General features: G+C 36.1%; 1 protein-coding gene and 1 long non-coding RNA gene across 2 annotated transcripts; both read right to left on the reverse strand.

Annotated features, from left to right (window-relative positions):
• Positions 1–4,845: 4,845 nt before the first annotated feature.
• Positions 4,846–5,358, reverse strand: LOC127135646 (uncharacterized). The gene has a single exon (XM_051062304.1). It carries the CDS (start codon positions 5,117–5,119, stop codon positions 4,910–4,912), a length of 210 nt encoding a protein of 69 aa, XP_050918261.1. The 5' UTR covers positions 5,120–5,358; the 3' UTR covers positions 4,846–4,909.
• Positions 5,359–15,085: 9,727 nt separating this feature from the next.
• On the reverse strand, positions 15,086–16,341 carry LOC127076065 (uncharacterized). The gene is made up of 2 exons (XR_007786752.1): positions 15,525–16,341; positions 15,086–15,440 (listed from the first exon to the last, which is right to left on the reverse strand). It is a non-coding gene; the product is annotated as an uncharacterized LOC127076065 (long non-coding RNA).
• Positions 16,342–21,286: the final 4,945 nt, after the last annotated feature.

The following is a 21,286-nucleotide window of genomic DNA, read 5'->3' on the forward strand; positions in this document are numbered from 1 at the left end:
GAATGGATCGGTGGGAGTTATCTCAAGCTGGTTTTCAAGGTAGTAGCTATCAAGGTGGCGGTTTTCAGGGTGGTGGCTATCCCGGTGGTGGATCTAATGATCGAAACAACAATCAGTAGTTGGCTATCTTATGGTGTTTATGACTTTGTTATATTTTTCATTCTGCTGTTTTCTCATCCCTAGTTTATAATCTGCATGACTTATCTAGTTACTTATGGTGTAATAATTAAACACCGTTTGTGTGTGGTCTTATGCTTAAATTTTCTCTTAACAATTATTTTGTCTCTTTTCCTTTCTTTTTGATTATGACAAAGGGGGAGAAGATGTCTGTATATGTGTTGTGCTTGAATTGTTTAATGCAGGGGGAGTTTTGTATGTGATCATTTCTAAGACGATAGGGGGAGTATGAGTTCAAACTACTAATTGGTTGTTATCATCAAAAAGGGGGAGAATGTGAAGACAAGCTTCCTACAAGATTTTGATGAAGACAACATATCAAGCTCTCCATAATAAAAGAATGGAAAAAGAAGATCACTTCAACATTGCTCAAGTTTTCAGGGATCTAATATAGGTATATGAAATTCTTGACAATATACTCCTAGTGCTCAAAAGTTTTATCTTGCATTAAAATAATCATTCTAAACCTTTTCTATCATGATTATTTATTTTAAAATATTGTTTAAAAAATTGCATGTTCAAAAGTTTTTTTAACTTAGAATTTTTTCAATATTTTGGACATGTCAATCGATTGATGCCTTGAAACAATCGATTGATCAAACTTTCTGTTTTAACATTTTTCGTTTTTCAAACTGAACCAATCAATTGATGTTGTATGTCAATCGGTTGATCTTAGTATATTTTTTCATTTTTTAAGTTGTGTCAATCGATTGGTTATGTGGGTCAATCGATTGATGCTTGAAATTTTTTGAAAAATCTGAAAAATTATTTCACCATTCTTTACACCATTTCATCATAACTTTTCATGGTAAAAGCTTGCATCTTTTCATGATCAATTATCTGATTTCATTTCTAAACATTTCTATGTTATGATTGAAGGGATGCATTCATACTATAAATAATTCTTATATTTTTATTATAAATTTCACCTCTTTCAAATAAATTTGCAAAATCTCTATACATTCATTTTTCATCTATTTCTCATATTAAGATACTTTTGAAAAAGAATTTTCATATCATTTTCTTCAAAAGTACTCTTGAGCACTTAGAGATTATTTTGTTTTTGAAATTTCATATTGAAAGAGAAGAAGATTCTAATCAATTGATTAAAGTCTTATACAATACAATTACTCATATATTCATTCAATTACTTTGTAAAATTCTAAGTACCAAGGATTGTTTGGTTTTAGGTGTATTACTTATAATCTAGGATTATTGGATATAAGTGTCAAGAAAAGGAATGATTATTTTCTTTTCTTGTGAGTTAATTTTTCAAGAGGATTGTTCTTGATTACTTAGTTAGAGGCTTGTTCTAGGAATCTAACATTATAGTGAATTCTCTTTCGTGTTGAAAGGGGAACAGAGTACTCTCGATCTGTGAGGGGAACCACTATACATCGTGGTGTTGTTTACTTTCCTCACTTTACCGCTTTTCATCACATAAGCATCTCAAGAAAGTCAAAATCAATAAACCGTAAAAAAACCGGAAAATCATCTAAGTGCCTCATTCACCCCCCCTAAGGCACTCCTTAAACTTACATAACTAATAAAGCTTAAAATTATGATAAATGTCAGTTTCAACTTGGGGAAAAATATGTCCAACTTTTTAAAATAAACTCTAATACCAACTATAACACCACACACACACATGCACACGCACGCTCGCACGCACGCACGCACGCACACACACGCACACACATACACACACACAGACACACACACACACACACACATGCGCGCGCGCGCACGCACGCACGCACACACACACACACAGATATATATATATATATATATAATATATATATATATATATATATATATATATATATATATATATATATATATATATATATATATATATATATTATATATATATATATATATAATATATATATATATATATATATATATATATATATATATAGTATTATATGTGGCGTTAATATGGTACTAAAATCAAAACATAAGTGTATATATGATATCATAATTCATGTACGATACAAGACATAAGTACGAATACATGACAAATATAACTGTTATCCAAAAATAGAGCGGAAAAGAAAACAACTAAAACATCTTTAACACCCTGCTCATGCCATCTTACCCTTGTCGTTATCTTGCCTCGAAAGACCTAAAATAACAACATGAGTGAGGTGAGATAATAATATCAATGATTTATAGACTACACCATTGAGTCCACTCAGATCTACATAGTGTACTATCTCCACTGATGTGAAACCTATTATACTTTGTATACCACATGATCATACAAGTAATACTTAAAAGATCTAAACGATCCCTTCTCAAGCGTAATTTCCGCCTACCAGCATTCTACGCATCAGTCACCTCGAGAGTCTCATAGCATGATGTATGTATTTCCCCAGCCAATAACTCATCACTCGAGTTGGGATTCAGGTCACAAAGTATTCACGGATCGAGGTTAAATCTTTCCCCATTCAATAACTCATCACTTGAGTTGAGATTCATGTAACGGATTTCCCTCACGAAGTGAAACGTCATTCCTCGGCCAATAACTAATTACTCGAGTTGGGATTTGGGTCACAAACTCACTTCACGAAGTATAATATCTTTCCTCGATAAATAACTCATCATTCGATTTGAGATTCGGGTCACAAACATCACTTCACGATGTTTAATGTCTTTACCCAACCAATAACTCATCACTCGAGTTGGGATTCGGGTCATGAACATCACTTCATCCCACTTGAATATATTTCCCTGGCCAATAACTCATCACTCAAGTTGGGATTCGGGTCACAGAAGTTCACTAGCTATAAACCGTCCTTCCCTGGTCACAATTATTCATAGCTTGAACTTGGGTCACAGATAACTATTTGACTCTCCCGATTACAACAATAAATCCTAGCCTTTGGCATGGATATTCCCTACACTAGTTCAACTCGGTTTCCTTCGAAACCTAACGTTCGTCAGATATACCAACTAGGTATATCTTGTGTCCGAACATCATATACTTGTCAACCATTCGCTATATCTACCAATTAGAGTATCGTTTCATGTCCGAATGCCACGTCTCTAGGTGAACTCTCTCAACCTAGAGTTTAATTTCATTATTCATTACTCTTAGTTAACTTGGAACCTTGCATCTACGAGAAACCATCCCGATCATTTAACTAATTCCCGATGAATCTCATGCTACCTCTAAAACTAGCCTAAGAGTATCATATTCTACTATGGTCACCAATACTTTTCAAGCGATCCATCAAATGCTTTTAAGCGATTTAGCTACACTTAAAATCCATGATACAATAATAGAAATGGCATCACAACTTGGACAAACTTGGGCTCCAAGGAAGCACAAGGATGTGCTAGGCCACACCCTCCATTTTACGTACAATTAGGAATTCTAATGGTTGGCATACATTAATTCAATTATGTGGGTGCAGAAACACCCTACTTCGATCCATTGGAACAAGATAAAATGACCCCTGCAGTCCTGATAAAACGAATCAAGAGCATCTCCCAAAATAGAAGTTAACACATGAAAATTATGATATGTAACATGATTCGTGTCAGGCCCCAATGAAGGAGCATATCATGGATTTTATCATACTTCTCACTTAAGAATTATTATCCCAATCAAGGAGCATGCATCATCATATCATTTGGGACACTTATAACAAATATGCAAGTATCATAAAAACAACATGATCAACCAAAACTCATGAAGGAATATCAAGCAAGAATTTCACACAATAAAACTATCTAATTCCCACCTTTCATTCATTACTAAGTCTGGTACTAATCCTAAATCAAAAACCTATAGAACCCACCTTTTATCTTGATGAAATTTTGACTTGGAGTTGAATGAAAGAGTTGAATGATGCTCAAACACTTGCTTTGAATCTCCTTCCCTAGGAAATTCAAAAACTTCATACATGCACTTGAAAAATTGATGGAGCTTGATCACAATCTTTCTCTCCTCCCTCCAAGAATCGCCTAGCTCCTCTCCTCTCTCAACCTCACTTAAATTTTGAGTTCAAAGAGAGAGAAACATAGTGTAAAAATGAGGAATTTGAACTCCATTGAAGCTTATATAAAATTCTTGGAGAAATGACACTTTTATCATTGGACTTGCGATGACCTTTGACTCTTCAATGTGATTCATTCTTGTCTATTTTTTTCACGATTTGTTTTCTATTTTATTTATATGCATGCTGTTATGATATCGTTCTCACCTTTATCTTTATAAATATAAATCTTATTCTCCTATATAAGTGTGTGAGTGCTTGCCATCATCATTCATGAACAAAACTTGCATTTACCTATTCCTTTTTGCACAAAAAAGTTGCAATCATTTATCAACAAATAACCAATATTCATTGAGTACCAATTAAGGAATCAAAAGTATGACACCAAAGATGTTGCCTAACGAAGTGAATTAAAACGTTAAAAAGGTATTAAAAAGAAAGTTTAGAGATTGATTCCTGGCGCTAGTGAATTTATGCCTCCTAACAAATTAACCACTAACATTAAGATTACTATTACATTTAATCTTATCATCTTTAATAAAACAATTCTATACTTTTATTTCTTCACTTAACCAAGAAATATAGACTTGTGATCAAAGACTACTAGTGGTAAACAAAAACAAAACCCCCCACACAATTTAAGGTTCAAAACAAAAGATACCAAACAATGAAAATCATCTCTGTATACATAAATTAAACATGCAGTGGGATATATATAATTATTATCCCATGTACATATGGATTCTAATAGCTAACAAGAAAATACAAACTAAAGCAAAGTAGATAACAGAATGAATGAGTATGGATAATCCACTAGTTTGAAAGCTTCCAAACTCCACCATCTTGCCTTTACCAGGTATCTGAATAAGCAAGCCAGGAGTCAAGAGAATGAAGAGCACCACTGACACAAAAACTGGCCCCCAATCTGACATCTTCACTCACTCTTTCTGTTTCTTGATTATCTATTTCAATTGCTCTATAGTTTGTGGTTTTTGCAAATATATGAATGCAAATTGAATAGAAAGGTTTTAAGGTCGGTTACTTTGGTAGAAGAGACAAGAAATTGATGACTGGAAAGTGGGGGAAAAGTTAAGGATACAAAATGAAGTGATTCTGATTCATTATTTTCATGTTTTTTACAACTCATGCCAACACACACGCCACCAACCGTGCAAACTTAGCAACTAATTAATGTTTATAATAACATACTAACAAATAATTAAAGACCAATGTTCTTTTTTATTTAATTTTTTATGGTTAAATTTTTATATGTATTTTTTTTTATCAAGCATACATGGAAAAATGAAATGTTGATAATTGTGTAACGGTCTTGCTAAAGTGGAAGTCAGGATCTTTTATGAGGCGGCTCTTTGATTATATATAAGTCTTTTTAGATTCTCAATATCAAGTGATCAAGATATCGAGAGAAAATATCTATCAATTCTCGGCCAATAGCATTGAAAAGTATATGCAATTAGCTTATTCAACATACATCAAGGTCATTCTGAATCATTGCAAGAGTATTCGACAAGGTTTAATTAGAAGACTGTAAAGGTCATTGATCCAAACTAAGAGATATTTGTTGGAGCCTTCCAAAACAGTATCAAGGTCGGATATTTCAATAAATCCCTTACCCAGAAGCTAACAACTTTGATGGAGGAGATCATGGTAAAGGACGAAATGCTACATAAAGGGGGAATAAAGCAATGCAGAAAAATGAGCCAAATGCAAAGGAGCCAGACGGTGGAAAGTATGAGGCTCCCAACGGAGGAATAAGGTCATGATACTAGTAAGAGAAAAAGGTGCATTCAAACCTATCTAGAGGCCTTTGGAAAATTACACACCACTGAACACGAAGGGGAGTAGATCTTAGTGTGCGATCAATAATATTTTGAATTCTATGTGGTTTTGTTGTTCTAGAAATCCAATCATAACCAAATGGTTTGTGATCTACACAACAACGTCAATTTCAAAATGTGTTTAAAATTATGACCCAAATAATATTGATCAAACGATCAATGCAATCGACAATTTGCGATAAAAAATAAAAGAGAGAGAGAGAGAGAGAGAGTAAACAAGGATTTGTTTAGGCAATTCCCCAATCAACCACCCTATGGGTACGTCTTCCCTCAATTCGAATTCAAATTGAGACATTATATTATATATTACTTTTCAAATGTGTGAATACAAGAGATGAATAAATCTAACCCTAGAAACCCTAGGTTTGATATTGATTTTACCACCTCCAAAAGCCTTGATCAAAGATTGATCAAGTAACCAACAATGTCGCTTCAATTCACCGTTATCACACTACTTCTTTGAACGAAACCCATTGTTCTTCAAAGCTTTCACTAGGTCGAATTAAATCCAAGCACTCACTTGTTGAAACCCGAGATTTACGAATGCGATCCACCATCCAACGCTACTCATTTGCCTAAGAACCTCCCGTTCTTCAAAGACTTCACTCGGTCGGATCCGGATTGCGTGATCTTGTCCAAAACCTTCAAACCCTAACGATCTTGAAGGAAAACCCCACCTTGATTTTCTGATTTGAAATCCTCAAAGTTCTCAACCTAATATCAATGGTACAAACAACCTAATTGGATGTTATCAACCCTAATTTAGATGGCACCCAATCAAAAAAATAATTATGTGTAGTTTGATTGTGTGTATGTATAGAAGAGAGATTGAAGATGATGAGAATGCTTTGAAATCCCGATGTTGTTTAGGTTTTAATCACTAGAAACATTCCTAGACAATGATGCATGTATGAAGTATTTATATGCATGCATGTTTGAAGGCAAAATGAATGCACAAGACTTGAAAAAATTATGAACTTTTGAAAAAAAATTGTCGCATAGGTCGACCTATGAAGTCATGTGCCGACATATTCGATGCATAGGTCGAACTATATAAGGTCATGCATCGATCTGTGTATGCCATGCGCTACCCATATGTCGACCTGAACAGGTGACACATGAGTCAGAACCTACAGGCTTCAATACTGCAACATGGGTGTCGACCTATGGAATGAATGTGTCAACCTATAACAAATTTTGTTTTCTATAGGTCGACCTGTAGACGTATGTGTCGACCTATACTGCAAGTTTTCACAAAAAAATATTTTTGATGCATTTTTTATGCATGAGACCATTTCCAAGTTGTTTTCAAATGCTTTTATGCTTCCTAATGCAAAGATGCACTTAAAGAATCAGAGGATACCGCCTAATATATATTAACACTAAAGTATCATAGTTTTGACATCATTCAAAATACATCTAACAGAAGTTACACTCACAATCGCGTTGCCCCATCACACACCCCATTGACTCTTCAAGCACATTCAGATACATGATGAGTGGCTTCCCTTGAACATGTTGAATCAGAATAAAGGGCTCTTGCAAATAATTTTTTATCTTCTCAAAAGCTTTTTTAGAGTTCCATTCAATTGCTTGATCTTTTCGAATCAACTTGAAGATGGGCTCACACGTAGCAGTCATATGGGAGATGAACCTGGAGATATAATTCAAAATTCAAAGAAAACCTCTTACTTCTCTTTTGGTATGTGGAGTAGGAATTTCTTGTATAGCTCTGACTTTGTCTGGATCTACCTCAATTCCTCGTTGACTAAGGACGAAGCCAAGAAACTTTCCTAATCGAACACCAAATGTGCATTTAGCATGGTTCAATCATAGTTGGAATTTCCCGAGGCGCTCGAATAACTTATGCAAGTGATCCATATGGTCCTCTTCCCTATGAGATTTGGTGATCATGTCATCGACATAAACCACGATCTCTTTGGGCATCATATAAGGAAGAGAGTGACCATCGCTCTTTGATAAGTTTCCCCCGAGTTCTTGAGACCGAGTGGCATGACTTTGTAGCAAAACATTCCCCAAAGGGTAATGAACATGGTCTTTTCCATATCTTTTGGAGCCATCTTGATTTGCTTATAACCTGAGAAGCCATCCATGAAGGAGAAGACAGAAAATTTAGCGATGTTTCCTTTAGACTTGTTTTGTTTAACTCCCTACAGTCTATACACATTCTAACCTTGTCATCCTTCTTGGGTACAAGCACTACGTTGGCAACCCATTGAGGGTACTTTTCCACTACTAGGAAACCAGTGTCAAATTGTCGTTTGACCTCTTCATGAATCTTAAGAGCCATAACTGGCCTTGTTCTTCAAAGCTTCTGTTTCACCGGTGGGCATTCTGGCTGAAGTGGCAGCTTATGCACAATAATGTCTGTGTCTAAACCGGGCATATCCTAATATGACTATGCAAACACATCCACATACTCTTGCAGTAGCTTTACCAATATTTATTCGATGCTTGCCTCAAGTGTGGTCAGAATCTTGACCTCCTTCTTCTTTTCATCTGTGCCAAGGTTGATTGTCTCCATCGGCTCTTGATGTGACTTGAGGGCTTTGGACTCGTGTTGGATCATCCTTGCCAATTCATCAGGGATATCACAATCTTCCTCACTCTCTTCCTCCGCTTGGTATATAAGGAGCTCAAAGTTATAAGAGGTCATAGGATCATTGGATTCAACATGTTTATTGATTATTCTGTAGGTTTTTAAATGTTGACTTTTAGAAAAGTAAAAAATCAAAAGTGCAACAAGAAAGAAAAATATTTTTGTAGTTTTGAAAAGATTTCCATTTTCTTAAAAAACAAACTAAAATAATTTGACCAAAGAATTTAACAAAATATCTTTTATTCATCATGATGAATTATTGAAAATAAAAGTGGCTCTACAACATGATCCATTAGCCTTGGGCAGAGCTAAAGATTTGAAAAAAAAAGAAAACAATATTACTTTGCATTGGATATCATTTATGGAATCTCTATTGCCTTCCAACGGTACACCAAATTTGGAACTTCTTCCTCCGTTGTGTTATCTTGAATAACACTGACTTGATCTCCATAAATGTACCTGGGGCTAAAGAATACTTCTTGTATGCTTCATACTCGGTCCTTTGTAGGGACTAGGGTTCTCTCATGGAAGGAGGCATATACCCTAAACTGAAGCGGTCCTTCTTCTCGCAGACATCGATTATTCTCCCCCAACCTTCAAGGCTTCCACTCTCAATTATTGATTTGGAACTCTTCAAGAATGCGAAGGACGAGCTAGCCTTCTCAGTGAGGTCCTTTCCTTCAACAAATGTGGCATTGTCTATCTCCGACCCCTATAAATAAGCTTACAAGGCATTCTAATCAACATCAATGTATCAAAAAGAGGACAAGTGATTGATTAGCAGATCCTCTTCATATGAGATGATTATAAGTTTGTCTTTAACCATAAATTTCATCTTTTGATGCAGGGTGGAGGTCACTGCCCCTGCAGCATGTATCCAGGGTCGTCCCAACAGACAACTATAGGCCGGATTAGTGTCCATAACCTGAAATATGATTTGGAATACATGTGGGCCAATCTGGATAGGTAGCTCAACCTCTCCGATTACTATCCTCTTGGACCCATATAACGCCTTGACCACTAGCGCACTAGGCCTTATTATCGTCTTTTGAAAAGATAGTTTAGCAAATTTGCTTTTAGGCACGACGTTGAGGGAAGACCCAATGTCCAATAGTACTCTAGCTAATGCATCCTCTTAGCACTTTACTGACACATGTAAGGCACAATTATGATCTTGTACATCCTCAGGTAGTTCAGGGTGTTGTAAGTCATAATATTGGTGACCAATCCATCAAATTGGCCATCCATTATATCTTGATTGACACGGGCTTGAGCAAGCACCTTCAACAATGCATCCCTATGAGCTTGGGAACTCAATAACAAGGACAAAATGGATATTTTTGACGGTGTCTGATGCAGCTGGTCGACTACTTTGTAGTCGCTTTTCTTGATTATCTTCAGAAATTATTCCATTTCATCAAAATTTACCACATCAGTTTCTTTGCTAGAAACCATAACCATAGCTCCTTTTGTTCGTCCTTGAGAGGTCACATTAAACTCAGAGGCTATAAATTTGACCATTGCGGGTCATTCTGCTTGTCCCCGCGATATTTATGACATCAACACCCATAACTTCCAGCCTTTTCTCTTCATCACCTTCTTTTCCTTAGCCACAACAATCATTTCATTCTTCCAAGGCACAACCTTGGTGCTTTCGTATGGAAAATGAGTGGGCATACAGATGACCACATGTGATATATTGTTAGTCGGTTGAGTAACATCTACCCTTTGAAGAAGGATCAATTACCGCTACATTTTCTTTCTTTACAAGGCTATTGACTTGCAGGACGTCCTTGTTCATATGGTTTTGAATATCATCTTGTATCGTCTTACATCCTCTTGGATGAATATGACATTGTTCATAGCTGACATGACAAGCATTAATCAGGACAACTTCCACCAATTGTGCATGGAACGCTAGTAAAGGAGTATTGATATCTTCGACATCTTTAATCATATAACCATCAGATATTTCTTCAATAGCATTAACAATGCCATGTGCGAGCAAAGGATTATTCTTCACATTAGGCCATACGTCCCTGAATGTCAGAATCTTGCTCTTAACCAACTCTTGCACCACACTCTTCAAAGCAAATCAACCTTCTATATCATATCCAGAGGCTCCCTTGTGGAAAAGACAGTGAGCATTTGGATTATGCCATGGCAATTAACGCTATGGCAGAGGAGGCAGAGGCATTGAAGCCACTAGACCCTTTTTAAGTAGAGAATGGTACAACTCGCTATATGTCATAGGAATTTGATCAAAATGACCATATTCCTTTGTCCCTTATTTTGATTGGGAGCATTATCTGGGCGCGAAGCTTGAACCCTTAACTATTGGTAAGTCAGTGCTATAGGCGCCGGTTGGTATATAGGCGCAGCCTGAGCATGTTGATATACATGTGCAGGTTGTTGGTTAAAGGTCGGTGCAACGGATACCACATATGGTTGTTGAACAAACTACATAGAATATGTTGGCTATTGTTGGGCGAATTGACGTTGTTGCTTCTTCCATGAATGGTATCTTACTTGGTTAACACACATGGCATTCATCTGACCTTCATTTTTCTATTGAAAACCTCCGAGGAATTTCTTGGTATTGTTGTTAGAGGTTCCGACAACAGTTATCATCTTGCCATTGTTCATACCAAGCTCAATTTTTATGCCCACAACAACTAAATTAGAGAAATTTGCAGATACACTACTCATCATCCTTTCATAAAAGATAGGTTACACGATGTCCATAAACTAATCAGTTAGTTCCTTCTCAATAAGAGGTGGTTCAACTTGAGAGGCCACCTCCCTCTATTGTTGCACATACTCCTTAAAAGACTCATTGTATTTCTGGGACATACTTAGCAACTTCCTTCTATCTGGTGCCATATCCATATTGTACTTGTAATGTTGGATAAAGGCATCCGATAGGTCTTGAAATTACTGGATGCGGCTCTGGTCAAGGCTTAAATACCATTTAGAGGAAGCGCCTTTTAAGTTATCCTGAAAATAATGTATCATTGGCTCGTCATCCTCGACATGTGCTGCCATCTTTCGATAGTACATAATGAGATGGCTTTTGGGGCATCAATGGCCCTCGTACTTGTTGAAATCCGGGGTCTTGAAATTTGCAGTAAGCACATTTCCTTGGCGGCAACACCAAAAACCTTGTCTCCTTTCATGGACCTTAATCTCTTCTCAAGAACTTGGTAACATTATTTTATGCCCTTAATGTCTTCATGTCTCTCATCCTCTTCATCTGAAGATTCAGGAGCATGGTACACATGATGAGGATTCTCAAACTGTGGATGTTCCCTTGTATGGATAATTGGATGCGTAACTGCATAGACAACTGGATATGCTTCGCTGACAAGTGGTAAAGGTACCACATGTTGAGTAGCCTGTACAATGCTCGGGGTTTCCTCAAATGGTGGTGAATAGTTGGGAGGTAACCCAAATGGTGTCCATGTGGAAGGCATAGTTATTGAAGGTTGGGGATCGAAGGTAGCGCCAAAAATCTCTAAAATGACTATTACTTGAGGAGGGTTCATCTTGGTTGATAGAGCCTGTATCATCTCCATTATCTGGTCCATGTTTCCTATTAGGTTGTAAAGCTCTAACCTTAACCTTGCGTTTTCTTGTTCTTGATTCTCAATTCTTTGGTGAGCGCAGGCTCGAGTAAAGTACCAGTGTTGGGGACTCAATATGGAATCGGTGAAGGAAAACATGATCATTTTTTATTTGAAGAATGTATGAATGCATTTTTTTATGTGCAAAGCTCTTGGTTATCTTTTCATTTATTTTTGCAATGGTAGAACATTTTAATTTGCAAGAATTTAAAATAAAGAAGCAACACATAATAAATGAAACTGATAAAGACAACTTTCACTCGTTTTAATTCAAATTCAAGTATAAAAGAGTCCTAAGCTACATCTCGGCCCTTCGGATCGTTGCAAGAAAAGGGTATATCATCCTGGTGGACTAAGACTCGAAAAGAGCGGTCTAGACAAAAATTAGGGATATCCAAAAGGCATATGACTGCAGCACTTGAGCCATACTACAACAGAAACTCAAATGAGAGCAATCAATTCAATTATCATCATTAGAATCAAAGTATTGTGACCTCGAAGACCTAGGGATAGTAGCACATGTAGGGTTCAATAGGGACATGAATAAATCTGTTTTTATTGCCATTTTCATTTTTCCTTTATTATTTATTTAGTGATCTTTTCTTATAGGAATTATTTCCTTATGTATTATCGCCCATTTACGGGTCAAATCAATAAATAAAGCTTTTGTTTATTCAAATTCTATTCTTTGTTTTTAATTTTCTCCTGCTTGATTACAACATGTTGATTATTTTCTGGGTAATGCATTGAAACAGGGGTATAATGAAAAAGCTTCAAAAGCATATTTTGCTTTGATCATGAAACATCTAAGGGACCGTAGTCTTCCAGTTCTACATCCCAAGCAAGACATAAGGTCCCTAATCAATAGTCACAACTTAACCAACACATAAGTATCTTCCTTTCAAGTCATATAAAGAAGTCTCAAAAATCAAGAATATCATGGTCCGTGCCATGGACATATAAAGGTCTCAAGGGGTCAGAGAGTCAGAATGTTACAGAAATCCTGATTCATACAATTTCACATATTCATCATACATATCATAAAAGAGGCGTTAGCCCAAATAATGCATCATGAATAAGCACATACATCACTTCAAGAACATGCATTTGTATGAACATGAATAACATGACGTGGGATTTGTGACCGCTCCTAGAAGTCCAATCCCCAACTATACCAGTACAATTCCCTAGGCAGGGATGCTTATTGACATTTCCTAGTAAGTCACATTTCCACAAATCCTTTTCTATTCAAGGATTTCCCCAGCAAGCTCAATCATCATGAGTATTCAAAAGAATATATCTAGTAAATTGGTTATCCTGAATGATCGTTATCAACCAGTGGGCAGGTGTTCATCTCTCACGTCCCCAACTTGATAACCTATCCCATACAAGGGATAAGTTCTATCAAATATATAGGATTTAAACATATAACGACTAAAGGATCGTCAGAGTCCTACCCAGATTCCAAATAATTGGTTGATCACAGGAATTGCAATAGCTGGAGGATCGTCAGAGTCCTACCAAGATTCCAAATGATCGGTTGATCATAGGAGTTACAACAATCGGAGGATCGTCAGAGTCCTACCAAGATTCCAAATGATCGGTTGATCACAAGAATTGCAACGATCGGAGGATCTTCAGAGTCCTACCAAGATTCCAAATGATCGGTTGATCATAGGAATTGCAATAACCGGAGGATCGTTAAAGTCATACCAAGTTTCCAGATGATCGATTGATCATAGGAATTGCAATGACCGAAGGATCGTCATAGTCCTAACAAGATTCCAAATGATTGGTTGATTATAGGAATTGCAACGACTAGAGGATCGTCATAGTCCTGCCCGATTTCGGTAAAGTGATTGGATGATCATAGGAATCGTGTGCAAGTTTCACCAGGCTAAAATTAATCAGCAAGGTATAATCGGGGTTTAATCATAAGATGGTTTGGATACCAATAGAGCATCAAGGATTGTTCAATCCTTGCTCATTCCTAGAATATACTAACTACAGAGTCAAGATTAAGGTACCTCTCTATATTTAATCATCTCCTCCCAAGAGGATGAAGGCTCGCTGTCATCATCCTCCCAATTTGAAGCTGATTAAATAGGGGCAGTTGTCATACCCCAAATTTCGACCACCTTTCTCCTAACTTAGGATATGGATCACTAACATATCCAAAGCTCATATAAGTCATCTGGTCAACCCCAATGACTTAAAAAGTCAAAAGGGGACCATTATGACGTTTTAAGTCTCTGATCCCATCATGGTTAACTATTATTTTAGGACATTTTAGGAGATAGCTTAACATTACATTTTTTATTATTTCATTACAATCTTTGGATATTAGTCTTTAAGAAGTTTAAAGAGTAAGAAATAATGATATTTTTAAAATAATTAAGAGATTAAGGTCTAAGGGTCTTCACTAATGGTAGATTAATATTTTTAGTTTATGTTATTAAATTAATTGGATTTTGATTAATTTAATTTATTAAATTAATTCAATTTTTGATTAATTTATGTTATTAAATTAATTAGATTAGATTAATTTTTAATTAGGTTAATTAGGTTAATGTATTATTAGTCATAATTTAATTAAATTAGTTATTATTTAAGGATGGTCAAAGTATTGACCATATAAGGTCCGTCCAGGCCCATAATCCAACTAGGTCAAGAGAGACCCAAAGTCCATCACCGAACCGGGTCAAGCTCATGACCTAGGTTCATCCCCAATTCCCCAAAACCCTAATCCGCACGCAGTGGAAAACGGAAATGGATCAAAGAGACTTGCAAATCAACTTAATCAAAACCTTCCTTTTTCATTCACAAAAACATTACATATTATATTTTACAAGCAATACATACCAGATACATTGCAGATCAGAAACTCTAATTGCTAATTGAATCAAATCATAATAAGATAAAGTTACAAACTTCCTAAAATACAATCTGACTTAAATTCTAAACCTAACTCTAATCCTATAAGTACCCAAATCAAAAACAGAATTAAAAAAAAAATGAGAAAATCCTAATTGTGTTATTGCTTATGCAATTCCCAACCTCCACTCAAAGCTTAAATCAAACAGTAATTATAGTTTCACATTGAAACCCTACTTCCTTCAAGCTCAACCTCATCCACCACCACCCGAAAGACCTCACACAATAGAAGAAAATAAGAAGTTAGCAAGGTTAGAAGAAGGAGAAGAAGCACGTCAAAAAGAAAAGTCATAATCATCACCATTGTAACCGAAGAACACCTATTCTCCGTAGGTTGGTACAACTCCACCATTTGTTTGTTGCTTGTTTATAATGTTATTATTGTTGTGTTTGTTTGATGATTGAGGTTAGGGTTTGGGATTAAGATGGGTGTAGGGTTTCAAGAGGTTTGATGATTGATTCTTTGTTTGGATGTGGAATTAAGATTGAGAATATTCTGATTTAAGGTTCGAAGGTAGTTTGATTTCGATTTGGGTAGGTTTAGGGAATTTATGGGTTTAGGTTAGGGTTAGGGTTAGGGTTAGGGCTCATTGTTTATGGGTTTGGAGGGTTGGGGTTCATGTTGAATCCAGGTGAGAGTTATTCATTTCTGGGTTTGGAGGTTAGGGTTCATGTTGAACCCGAGCTAGAGTTCATGAATGTTGAAGATCTAGGTTTGAGGATGAATGTTCATGAAGAACATTAATCGTGTTCTGGGTTGGGGTTGAAGTTTCTGGTTGAACTTCAACCGGAAACTAGGGATAGCGATGGTCTTTAGGGTGGTTTCTGGGGAAAAGGGTGATCGAAGAAAGAAAGAAGAGAGAAGAGTGAGAGAGAGTGAGATGAAGAGAGAGGTCGGAAATGTAAAAGTGAAGAAATTTTGAGGACTTTTGCTTAAGTACTTCCTCAGTTAGACGCCACCTCATGCCTGCATGGTCTCCCTCTAGCCAATCAACTTACTAACTCAACGCAGTCAGCATACACACTTGCACATGGTACAACCTCGTTGACTTGGCATCGTAACCATACGTTTAACATACATTGACTAGTAATCAAGATCAAGGGCCATGATCTCATGTAGTAAGGGCCATTTGATCTTAATCAAGAGGTTCAGAGAGAGTTAACCGTTGACTCTCTCCCTCTGTGAACCCTCATATGCGCTAGGCTCCCACAACTTAATGGACCTAGATTATTTGCTATTCACATACCCTAGTGAACAACCTATTACTAGTGTAGTTCATTTTACACCCCCTGCATTTTATTTATTTAATTTCTTTATTTTTGTTTTCTTAATAAAATTATTATTAGGTTAAATTTTATTAGGGATTAACATTAGTAATTGATTTCAATTGATTTAATTAAGAAATATATATTAATTAAAGTTTTTATCTTATTATGATCAATAAAAAAGGAAAAATACAAAAACATAATATATTTAATTAGAGTTCTTATTAGGATAATGTTAGGATTAGTGGCCAATATTAGGTCTATGGTTAGGATTTCAGTTAGCCTAATTAAGTCAATTAAGAATTAGGGTTTAAGTAATTGAAAAAAAAATAGTAATCTTTCTTTTACTAATCGGCTTTATTTAATATTTTCTCAATTTTAAAAATAATTATGTACATATGAAATTTAATCTAATTTTTAAATCAAATTAACCATAACGTCTTTGTAATTAACAGGTCAATTAAAATCAACTCCACACATTCACACTATAAGTCCTTTGTCCTTGTGCTTCGAGGCATTTTTCAAATCAAACATCTATCCACCCTGATGCGTGGAGAACTTTTCAAGATCTAAAATCAATAAAACAAACAAACATTTTTTAGAAGAACTACGGTTCTCTGATCCTTCATCAAACATGAGGGTACGTAGGCATAAAGTTGTAGCGCTCTAGCGAGTACAATAACCAAAAAACATTTTCTTTGTCCCGTTTTTAATATTTTTCCCTTAGAAACATATTCCCTTGTAAATAAATTAAGGAAGAATAAATAGCATAAGCAAACTTCCCTTAGACAAGCACATTAACCCTAGATTTAGAGGAGGATCTCATTGGGTACAATGGAAGTGAGGGGTGCCTAATACCTTCCCCTTACTTAATCGACTATTGTATCTTAGTCTCACACCCTTATCTATTAGGCTTTATCATTATTTTCTTGTTCCTTAGGAACAAATAAAGGATGATGGTGACTCTGTAATTTTCCAACTGCGACAATAACATGTCAACACACACAATTAGAATTCACATTGTAGCATGTAAAAAAAGAATTATCATCAAATTGTCATCAACATTCATCATAATTCAAAGGAAGAACAAATACTATATGAGATTAAGAGTCCCTCCACTCTACCCTTCACACATATACCTATTATTGAAAATAATTCCCCACCCTTACCTCAATTCTTAGTAGAAAATTTTAGTTTTGTTGATACGTTCTTCCCTCCTAAAGCTTCAAATATCAACTCTTACCCTTGCCTCTTATTTCTCTTTTCTCAAGTTTATACGATCTGGAAAAAAAAAACTCTAACCTAGACTTTTTAAAACTTAAATAGTTTGGTTTACATCTTTCTAAAATTATAACTAAACCCCACCACTAATTCCCTCTTACTCCTTACCCCCTCTCATTCCTTTAAATTTCTATTGTTGGCCCTAAGTCTCTATTTTTCTCATTTAATTAAATAATCAAATAAATCATTATTATTGTAATTATCTAAAGTAACTCTAAATTATTCTAGGTCAATCCTATGGCCACCACACCTTAATTATTTCCCCATTCTCAAGGACACATACATTATAATCCTATTTCTTTTAATTAAGCAAAATCCTCAAAAATTACACAGCACACAAAGAATTATAACAGTTTAATTAATTTAGACAAAAATAAAAACTGGGGTTTTACACTACACGACCATCTTTCCTAGTAGGCAAAAGGGTAAAGGTTCTATGAAGGTTCTTAGAGTCATGGACCCTAACAAAAACATTGAAGCTTGCAACAACTACATGTCGGGTGATCGGTCACCATTTCCATTGAATTCTCGCCGTTAATCCGACATATTTTCATCACTTTGGTAAGATTTATGTTTGTTTTTAGTTGCTTTGGAGTCATTTATCATGTTTTGTTGGTTTGGTATCGTATTGCATTCGATTACAAGTTTATGTCAAAAAGATCTCGTTTATGCTTCGTTTGGTAGTGTCATTGTTACAGGCCATTGCACAGGTTTAAAAGCAATAATGGTGAAGTTATGGATACTCAGAAAGGCAAAAATATGAAGAAACAGCAGGTCAACACGGGCACCCGTGTGCCACAACACTGCCGGTGTTGTTGATCAGGCAGAGCAACATGGGAGAAGAAAAATAGAGATCAACACGGGCACCCGTGTGGCACCACACGGCCGTGTTGATTAAAATAGTGCATTAACACGGGCACCCGTGTGGAGGAACACGGCCCGTGTTGTTGCCTCTGTAGCTTGTGCTGAAAATAATTATAAGGGAGAGCAACACGAGCACCCGTGTGGTGACACACAGTCGTGTTGATTGGACGCAGCTTGGAAACCCTAACTTTTGCTTTGTGAACTGATTCTGCTCATTAAGGGTAGTTTGGACCTTTTGCTTGGAAGAGATTCATCTGAAGCTATAAGAAGGCTTGGAAGAGAAAGAAGAAGGCACTTTTTGACGGACGAAAGAAAACATTGCATTGGAGAAGATAGTGAATACGAAGGATTTGAAGACGGCGAGATTCAAGGGCATCAACCATTGAAGATCAAAATCTCCTAATTCTTTGTAATGTCTAATCTTTACATTATGAGTTCTTTAAGTACTATGAGAGGCTAAACCCCCTGATGCTAGGGGGTGGTCCTGATGTTATCGCATGTTATGAATTTGAACAAATGATTTCTTGATTACTATGTTACTTATTTCAGTTCAATTGTGTGATGTTATTATGCTTTTGTATCGGACAAATACAAATTGATCTATGACTTTCAATAACAGGATTGTGATTGTTAGGGTTTTCACACAATTGGGTTTATGAATGCATCATCTAGGACTAGTAACTTTCGTAAATCACAGTAAACCTTGATATTATGTATGATTAAAACCAATGATTAATTGAATGGACATTTGAGTAAGAATTGGTAGTTTAATAGTTTCTTCCTTAAGGACTTAAGGAAGAACATTCTGAGGTTAGGTGATTGAATGTTTCATATGTATTAAGGAAATCTTAACTGAATTCATAACTGGTTAAATCAACCACTCACCCTAGCATCTTTTATCTTAATCAATTACTTTTACTATTTTTGTGTTTACTATTATAAATTCCAAAACAACCAAACCGTTATCCTTTTGTTCTGATAGAATCAAATTAAAATAAGTATTTCCTACGCAATCCTTGAGATCGATACTTGGAAATAAAACTCCTTATTACTACATCGGTAAAAATAGTACACTTGCTATTTTTCCGATCAACAACATGGATGAAACTAAACAAATGCAAATGTTTGTCAATGGTCTTCGAATTCAAACGAGACAAATCCTTGATTCAGCAGCTGGTGGCTCAGCCAACTTTGCAACAGCCACCGGTATGAAGAAGATAATTGAAGCTATTGCCTCGAACGAGCATTTAGAGTTATATGACAGGGTTTCAAGCAAATCTGCAGTTATTGACTTGAAGCTTCAAACAAATAAACAGGTGAAAATTGAAGAAGTTGTTGCTGCAGAGGTAGAGTAAAGGTTGAGAGCACTAAACATAGGTGCTCAGAAAGTGGCTCAAGTGCAACAGGCACCGAGTGAAGTGTGTGACATTTGTAATGGACCACACAATACTGTTCATTGCTTTGCAACACCGCAACAGATCGAAGATATAAAATTTTTAAAGCAGAACAATCCCTACTCCAACACATACAATCCGGGGTGGAAAAATCATCCCAACTTTGCATGGAAAGATCAAAGAGGGAACGTGCAACAGCAGGCACAGGGTCAATATCAAAATCAATATCAGCAGCAGCAACAAGAGGTACCTAAGAAGGCAGATTGGGAGATCGCAATTGAAAAGATGGCAGCTCACAACATCCAATTCCAAGAGGAGACTCGAAATAATCAGAAGAACACTACAACATCCATAAAAAAATCTTGAAATTCAGATGGGTCAAATCGCCCAACAGTTAGCCTCAAACTCCCATGCACCTGGCACGCTTCCTAGTGGGACAGTTGTTAATCCCCGTGATCAAAGTCACATTAAAGCTGTGGTCACCAGAAAAGGAAAAGCTAAGGAACTACAAGTTGACGAACAGGTTGAAGAAGATGGATTGTTGGAAGTTTACTTGGAGATTAGAGAAGAGCCAAAACAAACTGAAGAAGTAGTGGTCAAGCCGACAAGCCAGCAAGAGAAACAAAAACCAAAGATCATTTTTCCTTTTCCGACAAGAACAAAGAAGAAAGATCTTCATGATTTTTTTTTTGAGAAATTCTTAGAATTATTCAAGAAGCTCGAGATCAACATACCTTTTGCTGAAGCTCTGGAACAGATGCCGATCTACGCCAAATTCATGAAAGACATCATATCAAAGAAAAGGTCGATCAACAGCGAACCAGTCATGCTAACTGAAACTTGTAGTGCTATTTTGCAGGGCCTAAAAATTCCGATGAAGAAAAAAGATAGAGGTGCAGTCACTATTCCTTGTACCATTGGAGATAGATCATTCAAAAAGGCACTGATCGATTTGGGAGCAAGTGTGAGTCTAATGCCTCTCTCAATTTACAAAAAACTTGAGTTAGGGGAGGTGCAGGATACTCGTATGACACTGCAGTTTGCGGATCATTCTATGAAGAGACCCTATGGTATAGCAACATATGTTTTGGTGAAGATTGATAAATTTGTATTTCCGGTGGATTTTGTAATACTCGAGATGCCGGAAGATGAGGAGATTCCTCTCATATTGGGAAGACCTTTCCTGGAGACTGGAAGATGCATGATAGATATTGAGGAAGGAACCATGACCCTCAAAGTTTATGATGAAAAGCTCAAA

Source organism: Lathyrus oleraceus, chromosome 4 (genome assembly GCF_024323335.1).
Source record: "Lathyrus oleraceus cultivar Zhongwan6 chromosome 4, CAAS_Psat_ZW6_1.0, whole genome shotgun sequence".
Taxonomy (NCBI): domain Eukaryota; kingdom Viridiplantae; phylum Streptophyta; class Magnoliopsida; order Fabales; family Fabaceae; genus Lathyrus; species Lathyrus oleraceus.